This window comes from Pseudoliparis swirei, unplaced genomic scaffold (genome assembly GCF_029220125.1).
Source record: "Pseudoliparis swirei isolate HS2019 ecotype Mariana Trench unplaced genomic scaffold, NWPU_hadal_v1 hadal_26, whole genome shotgun sequence".
Taxonomy (NCBI): Eukaryota; Metazoa; Chordata; class Actinopteri; order Perciformes; family Liparidae; genus Pseudoliparis; species Pseudoliparis swirei.
The window spans coordinates 1,128,220-1,144,275 of record NW_026613262.1 but is presented as its reverse complement, the minus strand read 5'-3'; the positions used below and the strand labels follow the sequence as shown (position 1 = coordinate 1,144,275).

At 43.7% G+C, this 16,056-nt stretch overlaps 3 protein-coding genes and 1 long non-coding RNA gene across 4 annotated transcripts; 3 read left to right on the top strand and 1 right to left on the bottom strand.

The window, feature by feature from the left end:
• The first annotated feature begins 5,773 nt into the window (after positions 1–5,773).
• Positions 5,774–6,465, top strand: LOC130191017 (E3 ubiquitin-protein ligase TRIM69-like). Its single transcript, XM_056410687.1, is given in 2 exon segments — positions 5,774–5,961; positions 5,963–6,465. Coding segments are annotated over 2 exon segments (597 nt in total). The 3' UTR covers positions 6,372–6,465.
• Positions 6,466–7,657: 1,192 nt separating this feature from the next.
• On the top strand, positions 7,658–9,547 carry LOC130191045 (E3 ubiquitin-protein ligase TRIM39-like). The gene has a single exon (XM_056410707.1). It carries the CDS (start codon positions 7,794–7,796, stop codon positions 9,435–9,437), a length of 1,644 nt encoding a protein of 547 aa, XP_056266682.1. The 5' UTR covers positions 7,658–7,793; the 3' UTR covers positions 9,438–9,547.
• A 1,705-nt stretch (positions 9,548–11,252) lies between these two features.
• Positions 11,253–13,848, bottom strand: LOC130191072 (BTB/POZ domain-containing protein 3-like). Its single transcript, XM_056410743.1, has 3 exons — positions 13,300–13,848; positions 12,525–12,615; positions 11,253–12,122 (listed from the first exon to the last, which is right to left on the bottom strand). The coding sequence occupies exons 1-3, from the start codon at positions 13,491–13,493 to the stop codon at positions 12,015–12,017; spliced, it is 393 nt and encodes a 130-aa protein (XP_056266718.1). The 5' UTR covers positions 13,494–13,848; the 3' UTR covers positions 11,253–12,014.
• A 477-nt stretch (positions 13,849–14,325) lies between these two features.
• On the top strand, positions 14,326–15,797 carry LOC130191088 (uncharacterized). The gene is made up of 3 exons (XR_008831110.1): positions 14,326–14,407; positions 14,710–14,861; positions 15,705–15,797. It is a non-coding gene; the product is annotated as an uncharacterized LOC130191088 (long non-coding RNA).
• The last annotated feature ends 259 nt before the right edge of the window (positions 15,798–16,056 follow it).

Sequence of the window (16,056 nt, the reverse complement as noted above, 5' to 3'; positions counted from 1 at the left end):
CTCAGAGCTGGGATCGCAACACTTCCAGCACTTGAACTTCTTCAGGTGACGCTTTTGCCCAGCTGATCCAAATCGACACATTTGGCCGTAGTCATGGACCGACCTCATCAGAGCGATATCAAGAAATTAATCAGAGCCCTGCTGGCCTCCCATTCTGACCCTGTTAGACACCTCATTTACATTTAGAATCGTTTTGTTTTTTACTATCCTCTGAATCTGCTCATTCCATGTTAATTTATCCTTGATCGAGCCACACACCAAGGAACCGAAAACTCTCACTTGCTTCAATTTTTGTCCGTCAGACATCTCGATCTGAGCATCAACTCTCTTTTCCTAGTAAACATGATTGTTTTAGTTTTTCCCCCACAGAAAATTTGAATCCCCATGAATAAGAGACCATCTTTCACGCACACTTTCACAGCCTCTTGTACTTCCACCTTTAATGTGATTTATGTTCTTCCCCTCTTCCACAGTGCTCCATCATCAGCAAATAGAGATCGTGCCAATATCACCCCTGGACTTGAAGGAACACATCATTGATCGCGATGGAGAACAGTTATGGGACTAATGACACCACTCTGAGGTGTCCCATTCTCTACCAGCTATCGTCAAGATAGTGCTGCCTTTAATTCTGACTTGAATAAACCTGTTCATTAAAAAATCTTTAATCCAATTATATGTTCTCCCCCCTATTCCTATCATATTTTATTAAATCAATAACCCTTCCCTCCACACCATATCATAAGCTCTTTCCACATCAAAGAACACCGCCATCACTGACTCTTTGTTCACCTGGGCCTTCCCTGACTTCTGTTTCTAAACCAATAGTTGGGGTCCATAGTACCTCTACCTTTCTGAAATCCCACTTTGATGAGGTGATATCATTCCCCTGGACTATATAAAATCCTAATCTATCTGTAATCATTCTTTCCATTATTCTACCTCCATGGGATGTTAATGTTAAGGGTCTGTAACTCATTGGGTTTGATGAGTCTTACCTGGTTTCCTGATTGGGATAATCACAGCTAACTTTCCAAGACCTAGGTAGTGTCCTCACTTGCCAAACCTTATTATGAAAAAAATAACAATTTTCATCATTGCTATACTGCTACCAAATGCTTAAGCATTATATAACAAATGTCATCCTTTCCTGGTGATGGCAAGTCCTCTTTCTATTGCTCTTTTCAGTTCCTCTAGGGCAGGGGTGTCCAAACTTTTTGCAACTAGGGCCAATTGTGATAAAGTAAAGATGCCCGGGGGCCAATAGTTCCTTTAGACATTTTTTAAACCACAAAAGTTACATGAAAATACACTGTTATAAAACAATTTATTTTTACTGTCACAATTACTTTTATTTTTTAAATGACAATGTAACCACATATAATATAACCAAGTCTGCCTTTCATTCAGTCAGATAACAATGAAAAAGCTGAATATAGAATACCTTACATTTCTATGAGTTACATAACGTTGCAATTAACCTGGTTTATACTTGAATACCTTTAAAGATAATATCAATAAAGTGCAACCTGTGAAATTAAACAAAATAAGATCAAATATTTTGGCATAAAGAGTTTCCTGAGTGTTAGTGACACTGCATATCTTTTCAAAATAACAATAACGTGCAACCTTTGAAAACAAAACAAGTGCAGATATGTCTGAGTCATTACGTTTTTTCTAAGTGTGTGATAAAATGAGGCTTTCCACTTCACCTCTTTTTAAACACGGGGTTGCAGGCTTGATATACACATCTCCATAAAGCTCAATGTTGAGCTCTTGTTTCGAAGGGCAACAGCTGGAACGCTGAGGAGGTAACACCTGGCAAGTCTCCAAGAATCTCTATACAGCCTGTCATGCAATGCGCAGCGTAGAATCGGTTAACGTAACGTAACGCATAATATTATTTACACTTAAAGTCGCAAGTGACAGTCATTTCGCTTCTTTATTTATTAATGACTTAGTTTCATGTCCGTGTAGTTTGTAATATGTGAAGTTCTCAAACAAGGTCTTGAAATAAAAGAATCTGCATTTCTCGCGCAGCTCTACCTGGTCTCTTGAACCCGAACAGAGAGCGACTTGAGACGTGTCTTCACCACCGTGGGAACGCAGAGGTGTCGGTTTGCTGTTCCTGCGACATATTGGACGCTCTCTGCGGGCTGGTTGAGCGCGCTCACCTGTATGTGCGCACCTGTCTGTGCGTGGGCAGATAGTGAGCTCCGCCATGATACCGAGAGCCAGGAGAAGTGTGAACGCCACCACGTAGAGACAGAAATGACATGCCGCTGTGTCGATACGATCAATAATATACGACCGTTTAGTTGAATAAAACAACCTGACATTAATTATGTTGTAATCTGGCGCTATAGAGAACATGTCAGTGGGGCGGACCCCAACCCTGTTCTCATGGGAGAAACACTAGTAATTCCCACCGCCCTGAACGGCGGCCCTCAGTCAACTTTTTCTCCTTTCTTTTGCCGTCGCCATGGCAAATAGGTTTGGAGAAGGGTTCACGCCACGGATGCAGAGCCAGATACATTAGAAAGGAGGAATTACGTCTTTCAAGTTTTTATGATTTATTTATTCTGACAGATCTGGCAGGCCAGAAATAACACATGATATGACCGATGTCGCGGGCCGTATGAAATCTGACCGCGGGCCGGACTTTGGACACCCCTGATTTAAGTGTACCTGAGGAGAAGTTGTAACTGTGCAATTTAGACAAAAGAATACTATGATTTACAGTGTCAAATGCCTTCTTGAGATCAAGATACACAACTCCAACAACACCCCTTTGTCCAGTAGAATTTTGATTTTTTCAGTGAAGAAACAGGTGGCCGCCTCTAGTGGAATGATTGGCTCTAAAGCCGAATTGCATTGGATGAAGGGCAAAGGGACTGTTTTTCAAATGGCAGATCATTTGCTCAGCTACCAACTTTTCTGCAACCTTTGATATTGTAGGCAGGATACTGATTGGTCTGTAATTAGAGGTAGCAAAGCGATCTCCTTCTTTGAATACTGGAATAACAGCAGCCGACTTCCAAACACTGGGAAACATGTTTTGAGAGATTGAGAGGTTGATGATATTGTTGATGGATTTATTAGCGTTTGGTAAGAGTTTTGAGCATAACGCATCCATACCAAATGTATCTTTAGTTTTGGATGGTTTAAGAGAACTGAATATTCTTGTGACGTCTGAATGAGTGACATTTCTTATGATGAAAGTTGGCTCCAATGTATTTATTGTACAGACAGGTCTAATCTCAGGGGAGAAACATTTAGCAATGGTAGCAACAGAATCAATGAAATAGTGATTGAAAGCTTTTGCTATTTCAACTGGATTATTTGACAGTTTACCATTAATGTTAAGTTCTTGCAGCTTCCTTACTTTGTTGGGATGTCCCATTAGCTTGTGTAACTGATCCCAGACCATTTTAGTTTTACCTCTCGCTTTTTCTATTGCAGTCAGGAAGAAATCTGCCTTAGCCTTTCTTAATTTCATTACCACTCTGTTCCTTAGCATAGCAAAATGTTGTCTGTCATGGCTCGATTTATTTTTAATTGCAGTTTTTAAGGCAGAACTCGTTCTTTCATTATTTTTAATATATCATCATTCATCCAAGGAACAGAGTGTTTGATATGTTTGTGCCTAAATTTGCAATTGAAATCCTTCATGTTCTCTAATTTATCTGAGAATGTTTTACTGTCTTCCTCGATGTCTATTCCCAACAGTAGATCATCCCAATCAATAAGTTGAAGAGTATGATGAAAGATATCTAGATTTCTTTTGGGGATTCTAAAGGATTCATCCTCCCTGACCAAAGGCCTAAACCGCTTGCTGGTTAGTTTCCTGGCTACTAGAGTTAGATTGTGGTCAGAAAGTCCAGTTACCATGTTGAGAGTTTTAGAACTCTATCAGGCCTATTACTAAATATTAAATCAATTTGGGTCCTGGAAGAATTGGTTAGTCTTGTGGGCCCACTGACCATCTGAACAAGGTCAAAGTCATCAGTTATCCTTTTAAGATTCTTTCTAGATGATTCTTCCTCCCAGTTTATGTTAAAATCACCCATAATAATGACCTCTTTACTAAAATTATATTCTTTAAAAGTTTCAAATTCCTCATAGAAACTGTTTTTGGAAGAGGGAGGCCGATAAATTACAATAAGCGAAAAAAGACATTTGTGGTGATAAAATTATATGAAGACCTATACATTCCAAGTCTTACAGACAGACCACTGATTTCATTACACTGGATATGATCTCTCACATAGATCATGACACCACCACCCTTTGATCCTACCCCTATCTCTCCTGTACATGCTTGAACCTGGTATAATGTTATTGCTGCTGATGGAGCATTTTATGGAGCTAGGTCTCAGACAGACAAAGAAAGTCTAAATTGAATCAAGCAAAAGATGATGGACTTGTGATATGTTAGTCATCAGTGTTGCAGAGCTTTGTTGTCAGAGCTGTTCTTTAACTCACTTTGGACTTATTCTGGTGCTGCTTTTAAAAGAGAGGAGCGCAGTAGGTTGAGTCTGTCGGCAACGACTTTGATCTTGGTTTCTTATGTCAAAGTCCACTGTGTCAAATGCAGCAGGAAAGGTCTAGAAGAATAAGGACAGAGGAGAGAGAGGTTGCTCTAGCGGTTTGGTAGAAGGTGGAAAGTTATCAAATGATCACACTTGTTTCCTCTTTTCCAACAAATAATTATTTTCTTCCACAATGTGTGTAGACATGGCTGCTTCAAAATATCTGCTGTCTGAAGATCAGTTCCTGTGCTCCGTCTGTCTGGATGTGTTCACTGATCCAGTCACAACACCATGTGGACACAACTTCTGCAAAAAGTGCATCACTGAACACTGGAATGTGAGTGACAGGTGCCAGTGTCCCATGTGCCAAGAGGTTTTCACCACCAGACCAGATCTGAGGGTCAACACCTTCATGTCTGAGATGGTTTCTCAGTTCAGACAGTCGACTCAGCAGAAAGCCAGAAGCTCAGAGCAACAAGAGTCCAGACCAGGAGAAGTTCCCTGTGACGTCTGCACTGGAACCAAACTGAAGGCCCTGAAGTCCTGCCTGGTGTGTCTGGCCTCCCTACTGTGAGACTCACCTGGAGCCTCACCTGACAGCTTCACGCCTGAAGAGACATCAGCTGATGGACCCTGTGGAGAACCTGGAAGACAGGATGTGTCTGAAGCACGATAAACCTCTGGAGCTGTTCTGTAGGACCGACCAGACGTGTGTCTGCATGCTCTGCACTGTGTTGGACCACAAGATGCACAATGTTGTTCCTCTGAAACAAGAATGTGAAGGAAAGAAGGTCGAGCTGCAGAAGACAGAGGCTGAAACTCAGGAGATGATCCAGAAGAGACGCCTGAAGATTCAGGTGTTTAAACACTCGGTGAAGCGATCAAGGAAAATGCCCACTTGGAGGTCGTTGTTGGTGTTCACCGCCTGAAGCAGTCCGCTGACCGAGGCCTGAACGAGCTCATCAGAACGATAGAAGAGCAGCAGAGAAGGCCACAGAAGCAGGCTGAAGTTTTTGATCAGAGAGCTGGAACAGGAGATCGTCCAGCTGAAGAAGAGAAGCTGAATTGCTGCAGGTCACGCTGTCTCAAGACCACGTCCGACTGACTCTTCAAAGCTTCCCCAACTGAAAGATTCTCCGCCACCAAGGACTGGACGAGGTCAGCGCCCATCACCGACATACGAGGGGGCCGTGGCAGAGCTTTGCTTCAGACGAAGAATCAGCTCAGCAGAGACATGTGCCATGCAGAAGATGTTCGCTGAGGCCGAGATGAAGAGGGTCCAGAAGTTTGCCCTGGACGTGACTCTTGATCCTAAAACAGCTCATCCTGAACTCATCCTGTCTGATGACGGGAAGCAAGTGAAACATGGTGATGTGACGAGGAATCTCCCAGACAACCCAGAGAGATTTTCTCATTATAATTTCGTGTTTCATGCAGAGGCGCCTCTCGGGCAGATTTTACTTTGAGGTTGAGGTTAGAGGGAAGCCTAAATGGAATTTAGGAGTTGCCAGAGAGTCGGTCAACAGGAAGGGACCAATCAAAATGACACCAGAAGATGGCAAGTGGGGCATATGGCTGAGAAATGGAAACGAGTACAAAGCTCTTGACGAACCGTCAGTCCGTCTCTTTCTGCAGTCTGGGCCTCAGAAGGTGGGGGTGTTTGTGGACTATGAGGAGGGTCGGGTCTCCTTCTATGACGTAGAAGCTGCAGCTCTCATCCACTCCTTTGACGGCTGCTCCTTCAAGGAGAAACTCCTCTCGTTCTTCTGCCCCTGTCGGAATGATGGCGGTCACAACTCCTCCCCTCTGATCATCCGTCCCGTCACTCAAACTGCCTGATCTTTTATTTATGATCAGTGAAGAGTCGTCAGCGTAAACATAAACATATTAAATTGATCTAATAGGCACACAAAGTATATATATAGATACACATATATATATCTATATATATATATATATACATATGTATGTATGTGTATATGTATATATATGTATGTGTATATATATATGTATAAATATGTATGTGTATATACATATATATATATATATTTGCTTACCGGTGTTTACTCAACTGTGCAGTGATGAATAATGTTGCTTGTAGAATGTATATTACTGGGCTTTGGATATAATTGCACTGATTTATTTGGGTTTGCATTTTGTTGGCTTTCTCTTTTTCTTTCATTATTTTCTTGTGAATGTTTTCATGAAGCACTGTGGATGGCGTGTTCAGTCCGTGTTTGAGGACCATAATTACCAGATTACGTTGGTTTTAAAAGGTTTCCGAACAAGTCCATGACAGATTGTTTTATACAAGCGACTCAGTCCTCAGCCTCATTCCTAAAACACAGAACACGTTGATATTCATGTCTGTGACTAAATCAGGTCCTTCAAAGTGAATGAAAACATATTTTGTAATGAATGCAATGACTGTAAAGCATCACTGCAGTAAAATCATGTGCAGAGGAAGAAACTGTTTGTTGAAGTATTTATTTTATAGCTGGAGTCTTGTCCATTAAATCCCCAAAGGTGCGTTTCCCTCCTGTGACCACTAGGTGTCAGCAGAGCACACCTCAGAGTGAGCAGCGTTTGTGAAAGGCTTTAACAGACTGCACATATTCAACTTCCTCTGATTCAGCAACACGTAGAGATAAGAAGTATCGTTACATGAGGAGGTTAGAGCTTCACAGAGAGCTGAGCTGTGGACTCAGTGAGATTGTTGCAGAGCTGCATTGGACCGTAAAGTGACACAAACTTATTTCTTGTTTGCGTGTGGGACTGACTTATTTAGGTGAAAAGGGTTCCGGTGGCTGCAGGAAAAGGAAGATTAAAAACACACAATAGTTTCCCAACAGAGATTAAACTGTCACATGTCTGTAACTCCAGTCAAGTCTCAACCTGGAGGAGGAAACACCACCTCCCAAACAGAGCTGCTGGAGGAGGCGGGGCTTCTACGTCACACTCCTGGAGTGAAACTTACTGTTTGTCGGAGCGACAGTGAGACACGTCTCTGTCCAGATAAATATTAAATATTACACTTTGCTCGTCTTCTCAACAGCTGATGATGTTTACTGTGTTTCACTAACTGGTGTTAAAACTCCACTCTAATCAAACAGGAAGTTAAACTCTTCATTTCCTCATGGTCAGATTGCCTTAAGTGAAGTCTGACAAGGAGTAAAGTCAAATTAAACCAAATCTCTATGAATAATGATGTATTTAAATCGTTTTTAGTGACACTTTGACTTGTGTTCTCTGTGTGTAGAGATGGCTGCTGCCAGCAATCAGCTGTCTGAAGATCAGTTCCTGTGCTCCGTCTGTCTGGATGTGTTCACTGATCCAGTCACAACACCATGTGGACACAACTTCTGCAAAAAGTGCATCACTGAACACTGGAATGTGAGTGACAGGTGCCAGTGTCCCATGTGCCAAGAGGTTTTCACCACCAGACCAGATCTGAGGGTCAATACCTTCATCTGTGAGATGGTTTCTCAGTTCAGACAGTCGACTCAGCAGAAAGCCAGAAGCTCAGAGCAACAAGAGTCCAGACCAGGAGAAGTTCCCTGTGACGTCTGCACTGGAACCAAACTGAAGGCCCTGAAGTCCTGCCTGGTGTGTCTGGCCTCCTACTGTGAGACTCACCTGGAGCCTCACCTGACAGCTTCAGGCCTGAAGAGACATCAGCTGATGGACCCTGTGGAGAACCTGGAAGACAGGATGTGTCTGAAGCACGATAAACCTCTGGAGCTGTTCTGTAGGACCGACCAGACGTGTGTCTGCATGCTCTGCACTGTGTTGGACCACAAGATGCACAATGTTGTTCCTCTGAAACAAGAATGTGAAGGAAAGAAGGTGGAGCTGCAGAAGACAGAGGCTGAAACTCAGGAGATGATCCAGAAGAGACGCCTGAAGATTCAGGAGGTCCAACACAACGTGAAGCTCAGTGAGGAAGATGCAGACCGAGAGAAAGCAGAAGGTGTTCAGGTCTTCACTGGTCTGAAGGAGTCTGTGGAGAGAAAACTGAAGGAGCTCATCACTACGATAGAAGAGAAGCAGAGAAGCACCAAGAAACAGGCTGAAGACGCCATCAGAGAGATGGAACAGGAGATCTCTGATCTGATGAAGAGGAGCACTGAGGTGGAGAAGCTCTCCCTCTCTGAAGACCACCTCCACCTCCTCCAGAGTGTCCAGTCCCTCAACATCCACCATCCACCACCCACCAAGGACTGGTCTCAGGTCAGTGTTCCTCCAGCATCACATGAGGGGACTGTGAGGAGAGCTGTGTCTCAGCTGGAGGAGACGCTCAGCAACATGATGAAGACGCTGGTTGAAGTGAAGATGAAGAGGGCCCAGAAGTTTGCAGTGGACGTGACTCTTGATCCTGAAACAGCTCATCATGACCTCATCCTGTCTGGTGACGGGAAACAAGTGAAACCTGCTCAGGTACAGCAGCCACGTCTCCCCGACAATCCACAGAGGTTCTCTCTTTGTCTCTATGTTTTAGGAACACAGAAGTTCTCTTCAGAAAAACTTTATTACGAGGTTCAAGTTAAACAAAAGACTGAATGGATTTTAGGAGTGGCCAGAGAGTCGGCCAACAGGAAGGGACTCATCTCACTGAGTCCTCAGAACGGTTACTGGACTATATGGTTGTCAAATGGAAATGAGTACAGAGCTGGTGATGGTCCTTCAGTTGTTCTCTCCCTGAAGTCTGGGCCTCAGAAGGTGGGGGTGTTTGTGGACTATGAGGAGGGTCTGGTCTCCTTCTATGACGTAGAAGCTGCAGCTCTCATCTACTCCTTTACTGGCTGCTCCTTCAAGGAGAAGCTCCTCCCATTCTTCAGTCCTGGTCGTTATCTTGATGGTATAAACTCTGCTCCTCTGATCATCTCTCCTGTTGGAGTAAACTAATCACTCTCTCACTTCTTTCAAGGGAAAATATTCACAGCCTCAACCCTGTGTGGTCTACACCTCGTTTCCTCCACCTCATCTCCTCCACCTCATCTTCTCCTCCTCCTCGTCTCCTCCACCTCATCTCCTCCACCTCGTCTCCTCCACCTCGTCTTCTCCACCTCATCTCCTCCTGCTCGTCTTCTCCACCTCGTCTCCTCCACCTCGTCTTCTCCACCTCGTCTTCTCCACCTCATCTTCTCCACCTCATCTCCTCCACCTCGTCTCCTCCACCTCGTCTCCTCCACCTCGTCTCCTCCACCTCGTCTTCTCCACCTCGTCTCCTCCACCTCATCTCCTCCACCTCATCTCTCCACTCACCTCATCTCCCACCTCATCTCCTCCACCTCATCTCCACCTCTTCCCACTTCATCTCCTCCTCATCTCCTCCACGCCCCTCATCTCCTCCCTCTCATCTTTCCCACTTCATCTCCTCCACCTCATCTCCCCCACCTCCACCTCATCTTCCCATCATCTCCTCCACTCATCTCCTCCACCTCGTCTCTCCACCTGCCTCCTCCACCTCGCCTCCACCTGCCTCCAATTCATCTCCTCCACCTCGCCTTCTAACTGTAGGGATGCACAGATATCAGACATGCAGCCTCGCTCCCTAGGTTTCTCCATCAACTTTTCTCTGAGAGGTTGTCGGCTGTCTGTCTGGAATGATCTGTCAGGGTTTCCAGGAGAAACTAAATAGAAATACAACACAAATATCTTTATTCTTTTGTATTTGTTTTTCTATCTGATGGGCAGCTGCAGACAACATATTCATTCAGAGTCCTCAGGATTCATTTAGGAGTAATACATATTACATGTTTATAGTGTCTCCAGAATAAACTTTGTCTCCTTGTGATACTGAACATAACAAGTTAAACAAAGGAGAAATGATGTCAACGGAGTTTAAAACTTCAAAATAAAGTTGTTGTTATCGCAAAGCATTGTGGGATTCCAGGCGATGCAGAAACTTAAATTGTTGAATGTCTTTACCTGATTCTTAACTGTTTGTTCACGTTATTTGGCCTGAAACGCGAAGGCCACGCCCACAGTGACCCGTGGCGAGCAGCGATTGGCCGGATGGCGTGTGACATCGGCCTCGGGAAAACTTAGTTTGACTGAACTTTGTAAAATGTTCAACTGCAAAGTTTTTACAATCATCAAACTTGCCAAACACCAATAAAAAGTTCAAGTGAAACGTGGTCGTCTGACTTCTTGTATGTATTGTTAAATATGGTTGTTAATGTGTGAATGGAATTTTAAATCTGGATGAATACATCGTGCTTATTAATAAAATGTACATGATGTATGCTTTTTTTATAGGTACATTACATTTTCTGATTAATATGAATATCAAACAATTATTAATATTAAATAGTATTATAAATACTGTATAAAGCTCAACCTTTAATTTCCAAACGTCATCCTCAATCATCACCGACTCAATCCTGGATCAGGAAACAGAGACATCCAAAAATATGCTTCTTCAATATAGAATCATATAAAAACTTTATTTAATTCTTCCCCTCCACTTTGAAAGAGAAGAAGAGATCACAGAACTATTTACACGTCTGCAACATGGAGGAGACAAGAACAAGGATGTGGTACAAGCACCAGGTCACGTCTTTCACAATAAAAGCACAGGAATCCTTGACCATTCTTTAAATACACATTAAAAAAAAATAATAAAGTGTAGAGTTATGAATGAAATCCTTCAGACAAAAGACGGAAGAAGTCGGGAGTGAGATTAAGCTCTCGTGTTACACATAAAATAAAAAAAGGTTATTTATTCGTCTTATAATCCGGAATTCAGAGCTCGTCCGTTGCCTCCGCGCGGCTCTCAACATGGCGGCGCGTTGTCGTCTGCTCAGGTAGACGTCGCCCCACGGGGTCTTTACGGTGATGCTCCGAGTGTCACGGAGGAACAACAACAACAACAACAGTAAACACCTGCACAGGTGAAAACAGAAGCAGGTGCTTCGTTTTGCGTCTGTTTTTTTAAAAGTTGACGTCTCGGGAACGTTTTCAAAGTCGGATCGTCGTGAGAGAAAAAGTCAGATGAGCGACATTTAAACGTTTTTAACGTAAAACTGACGGAGCCAGAACAACCTGCCCCGCGCCGCGCATCGGAAAACATCGAGAAGTGTTTTTTAAACGTCGTCGGGGTCAAGCAGGAAAGTGAGGAAGAGACTCGTCTTCTTCAACTCCCGTACGAACCGTTTGAACACGCTCTGACCTCTGGGATTAATAATAATATCAACAAAGTAAACAGATTAATCATGAGGAACATTGAGCGTGACAAAAGGACAGACAGTGACAGATTCAGACCCCGCCTCCTCACACGAGGTCGGATCAGCCAATCAGCACAAAGCAATGCAGAGATTGGTGTGTGTGTGTGTGTGTGTGTGTGTGTGTGTGTGTGTCTTTGTGGGATTATGATCATAATGTACCATCACACCATGAATAAATGTGCAGTTACACGTGACTCTCCCTTCCTTCTCTGGGCGTCTTCGGTCAGGAATGCTTTGTTCCAATATGACATTTTCACTTTGAGTTCTCGGGTATCTGACACACGGCTTTAGCCGAGACACGGAGCGTCCTGCCCGGGCGTCTCATCCAATCACCGACGTGTTGACCCGACCTCGACAACCGCTGTAAACAAACAACAACAGAGGCGTGAAGGAACGGGAGCTTCCAGACTTCTTCACGCTCCCATCAAACCGTCTCCAGAGGCTCAGCGGGGCAAAGTCGCGAGTCCCTCCCTCCTCGGAGAATCGTCTTCGCCCCTTCAAAATAAAAGGGATCCAGGATCTCACCAGATCCTCCGCCAGCTCGCCATAAAACATGGCATGCGGCCAGAGCCGCCGGCCAGGACGTACTGACGGAGCAGAGCAACGACACGAGATCACCTCGGACTCACACACAGGGCGGGATTATCAAAGGTGACGAGTTCATCAGGTTGTAACCGTCTAAAGTTGGGATGTTGTCCAGTGTTCAGCGGTTCCAGTCAAACGTAAATAGACATGATTCTCTTCTTCTTCTCGAGGGTCTCACCTTGTGCCCCGGGACCCGCTCCGTGCCGCCGGGCGGCCCGACCACAAAGTGAACGTCTGCCATCGTCTCGTTGTTGAACATGACTGAATTCCTACAGGAAACACAACATGTTGTCTTAAAATATGAAAACTAAGAAGTTATATTGAATATTCCATGTGATGGGAGACGGTCAGATCCTTTACTCGTCTAAAAATCCACCATTCCAAGCATTATCAGAGAAATGTACAGGGTTCTGACACATTGTGACCGATGGATTTCCAGGACTTTAAACCAAATGTCCATGACTGAACTAAAATCTCAGTATAAACATGAAAACTGTTGAAAATGTTGCGTATTGAGAGCTATCGCCGGCTTATTAACTAAGGATGGGTTAAATGCAGAGAACTAATTTCCCCATGGGAATTAATAAAAGTGTATATTAATTATATTTTGAGCGTCTTTCTTTAAAAAATATATTAATTATTTCAAACGCGGCGTAAATGAACACGTGATTATAACAAATTTCCATGACTTTTCCAAAACTTTTGTGATTACAGGCCTGGAAATGACCATTTAAAACTCCATGACTTTTCCAGGTTTTCCATGACCGTACGAACCCTGAATGTACTTTAAAGTATTGGAAGTAAAAGTTGCATTATTGTGTTTTATCTCGGAGGAAAAAAGTATCTTCAGTTAGAAAATAAAAATAAAAAGATGGAATATCCACAACTCCTCATGAAATGAACTCAAAGTGATGCTCTGCATATGTAATCCTCGCTTCCGGCTTCAGACCCACCTCTCCCGGATGGTGGGGAACAGGCCCTGCCAGCTGCTGCCGCCCTGCGCCGCGGTGCTCGTGTTGTTGTTCGTGAGGTTCTGCTGCTGGTGCTGCTGGATGGAGGAGGAGGAGGAGGAGGAGGAAGAGGAGGTGCTGCTGCTCGCTGAGGCGGAGGTGACCAGCTTCTTGGTGGGAAACAGCTCTGCAGCCATTATCTTCCAGTCAGACTGCCGGCCGGGTCATGGCAGCTCCGGGCCCCGGACTCACCTGCCGCCGCTTCCGGTACCGGTGTTACACCCCTACTGGTTTTCAAACCTACTGGTTTCCCTACGCGTGCGTGTGTTGTGTTCTCTTCACATCTGCAGCGGGGCTCTGTCTCGCTCACCAGATTCGTCACACATTCACAAACATATTGCTGGAGATCTTCAAGCCTCCGTTCATATCCATTTCGGCGATTACGATTGTATAAGTGAGCAGTGCATCACAGCCACGTAGGAAGAAATACATTTAATAAAAAATAAAAATAAAAAGATCGCCCGACCTGGTTTCGATCTCTGTCACGCAAAATGAAACTGCACTCTAAGCCGCGCAGTCTGTGCTGCGCCACCAGATATTAGTTTCAACTCAAGTAATTGATATATTCAACCATTACGTTACATCTTTTGTTTCATGGAACAGTTTGGCGGAGGGGATCTGAAACAACTGGTTACCTTGTTAGGATATTTACACTTTGAAACATGTTTAGCGATGCTTGTTCGCAACAGCCACACAATACCGACAACAACTAATTGACTTTCGTGACGAGTATATAATGACGATGGTACTGTGAACAGAGATTAGAAACATTGCGAACACTGAACAACAGGAAGAATGGAATACTAGTAATGTTCCATCGACAAAACAATGTAGAACATATTGCTGGAGCTCTTGAAGCCACATGTCACATCTATTTACGATTGTACAAGTGAGCACTACACATCACACATGAAGAAACACATATGGTTACTATGTGTTCTTCTGCGGTGCTTCTTCTAACTGGCCTCCCTTTGCCAACTTCCCTCTGCACAGCATACAGATGTCTTCCTGTTTCCCCTACATCACAACTATGCTGCCATTCCTTCATAATGTTTCTTTTGATAATTGTTTTAACTTCTGCTTTGCTGTGTAAATGTCCGTCTTGTGCTGCCTTTCTAACGCTTGTGTTGCTAGTGTATCTGCTCTTTCGTTTCCTTGCACCCCCCTGTGTGCTGGTACCCACATAAATGCTACGACAATACCCATATTCTTTAGACGGAACAGTGTTTCATATATTTCATTAATTAAATCCTGCCTGCTCTGTGATGTAAATGATTGTAATGAGGATGTTGCTGAACTAGAGTCTGAACAGACAATGACTTTTTCGACCCGAACCTCCTCTACCCACTGCAGTGCTGTTAAGATGGCCAACGTCTCCACTGTAGACACAGACAGATGCTCTGAGGTTCTCTTCTTAACTTCATATCTTAAGGACGGTGACTGCAAACCCAGTTCTCCCTGTCAGGGTCTTTTGATCCGTCTGTAAATGCTGGAATAAATGATAAGTATGTCGTCTCCAGTCTATCCTCCACCATTCCTGCCATGTTATTATTGTCTTTAACTGCTTGGGCTTTGTCTAAAAAATAAAGATCAACTGACACTGAGGGAAAGAGCCATGGTGGTGTAATTGAAAGCGGTATTGCAGGGGTGAATGTGATCTGATCCAATGACATATCTTTAGCTAATTTTCCACTGCTCCATGCGAAACACTCCTGCTTGGCCCCGTCTCTTTCCCAACATGGCAGAAGCACTTTTTTGGTTGGATGATTATCTCCAGAATGCCCTTGCAGGTTGGCCCAGTAATTTATAGTTAGGAGCTTGCGTCTCAAATGCAGCGGCATCTCACCCATCTCCACCTGCAGAGCAGCCACCTGGTCTTAAAGGCACCACAACACAGTTTCAGAGCTTGGGATTGCAACACTTCCAGCTTCTTTAGTGAAGTTTTTGCCGCTGATCCAAATACGACACAGCCGTAGTCAAGGACTGACCTCATCAGAGCGATATAAATGTTTTAATCGCAGCCCTGTTGGTTCCCATTCTGAACCTGTTAGACACCTCATTACATTTAGAATCGTTTTACATTTCTTGACTATCCTCTGAATCTGCTCATTCCATGTTAATTTATCATCGAGCCACACACCAAGGAACCGAAAAACTCTCACTTGTTCAATTTTTTGTCCGTACATCTTTATCTGAGCATCAACTCCTCTTTTCCTCGTAAACATGATTGTTTTAGTTTTCCCCACAGAAAATTTGAATCCCCATGAATACGACCATCTTTCTACCACTTTCACAGCCTCTTGTACTTTACCTTTAATGTGATTTATGTTCTTCCCCCTCTTCCACAGTGCTCCATCATCAGCAAATAGAGATCGACCAATATCACCCTGGACTTGAAGGAAAACATCATTGATCATGATGGAGAACAGTATGGGACTAATGACACCACCCTGTGGTGTACCATTCTCAACCAGGTATCGTCTAGATAGTGCTGCCCCAATTCTGACTTGAATAAACCTGTTCCTTAAAAAATCTTTAATCCAATTATATGTTCTCCCCCCTATTCCTCTCATATTTAATTTTATCAATAACCCTTCCCTCCAAACCATATCATAAGCCTTTTCCACATCAAAGAACACAGCCATCACTGACTCCTTATTCACCTGGGCCTTCCTGATTTCTGTTTCTAAACAAATAATT

Bases quoted from the DNA above. Each gene is read 5' to 3' on its own strand.
- LOC130191045 (XM_056410707.1), top strand. From the start codon at position 7,794: ATGGCTGCTGCCAGCAATCAGCTGTCTGAAGATCAGTTCCTGTGCTCC.
- LOC130191072 (XM_056410743.1), bottom strand. From the start codon at position 13,493: ATGGCTGCAGAGCTGTTTCCCACCAAGAAGCTGGTCACCTCCGCCTCA. The intron at 12,616-13,299 runs GTGGGTCTGAAG...TGTTTCCTGTAG, and splicing joins TTCCCCACCATCCGGGAGAG to GAATTCAGTCATGTTCAACA. The intron at 12,123-12,524 runs GTGAGACCCTCG...GTTTGTTTACAG, and splicing joins AGCGGGTCCCGGGGCACAAG to CGGTTGTCGAGGTCGGGTCA.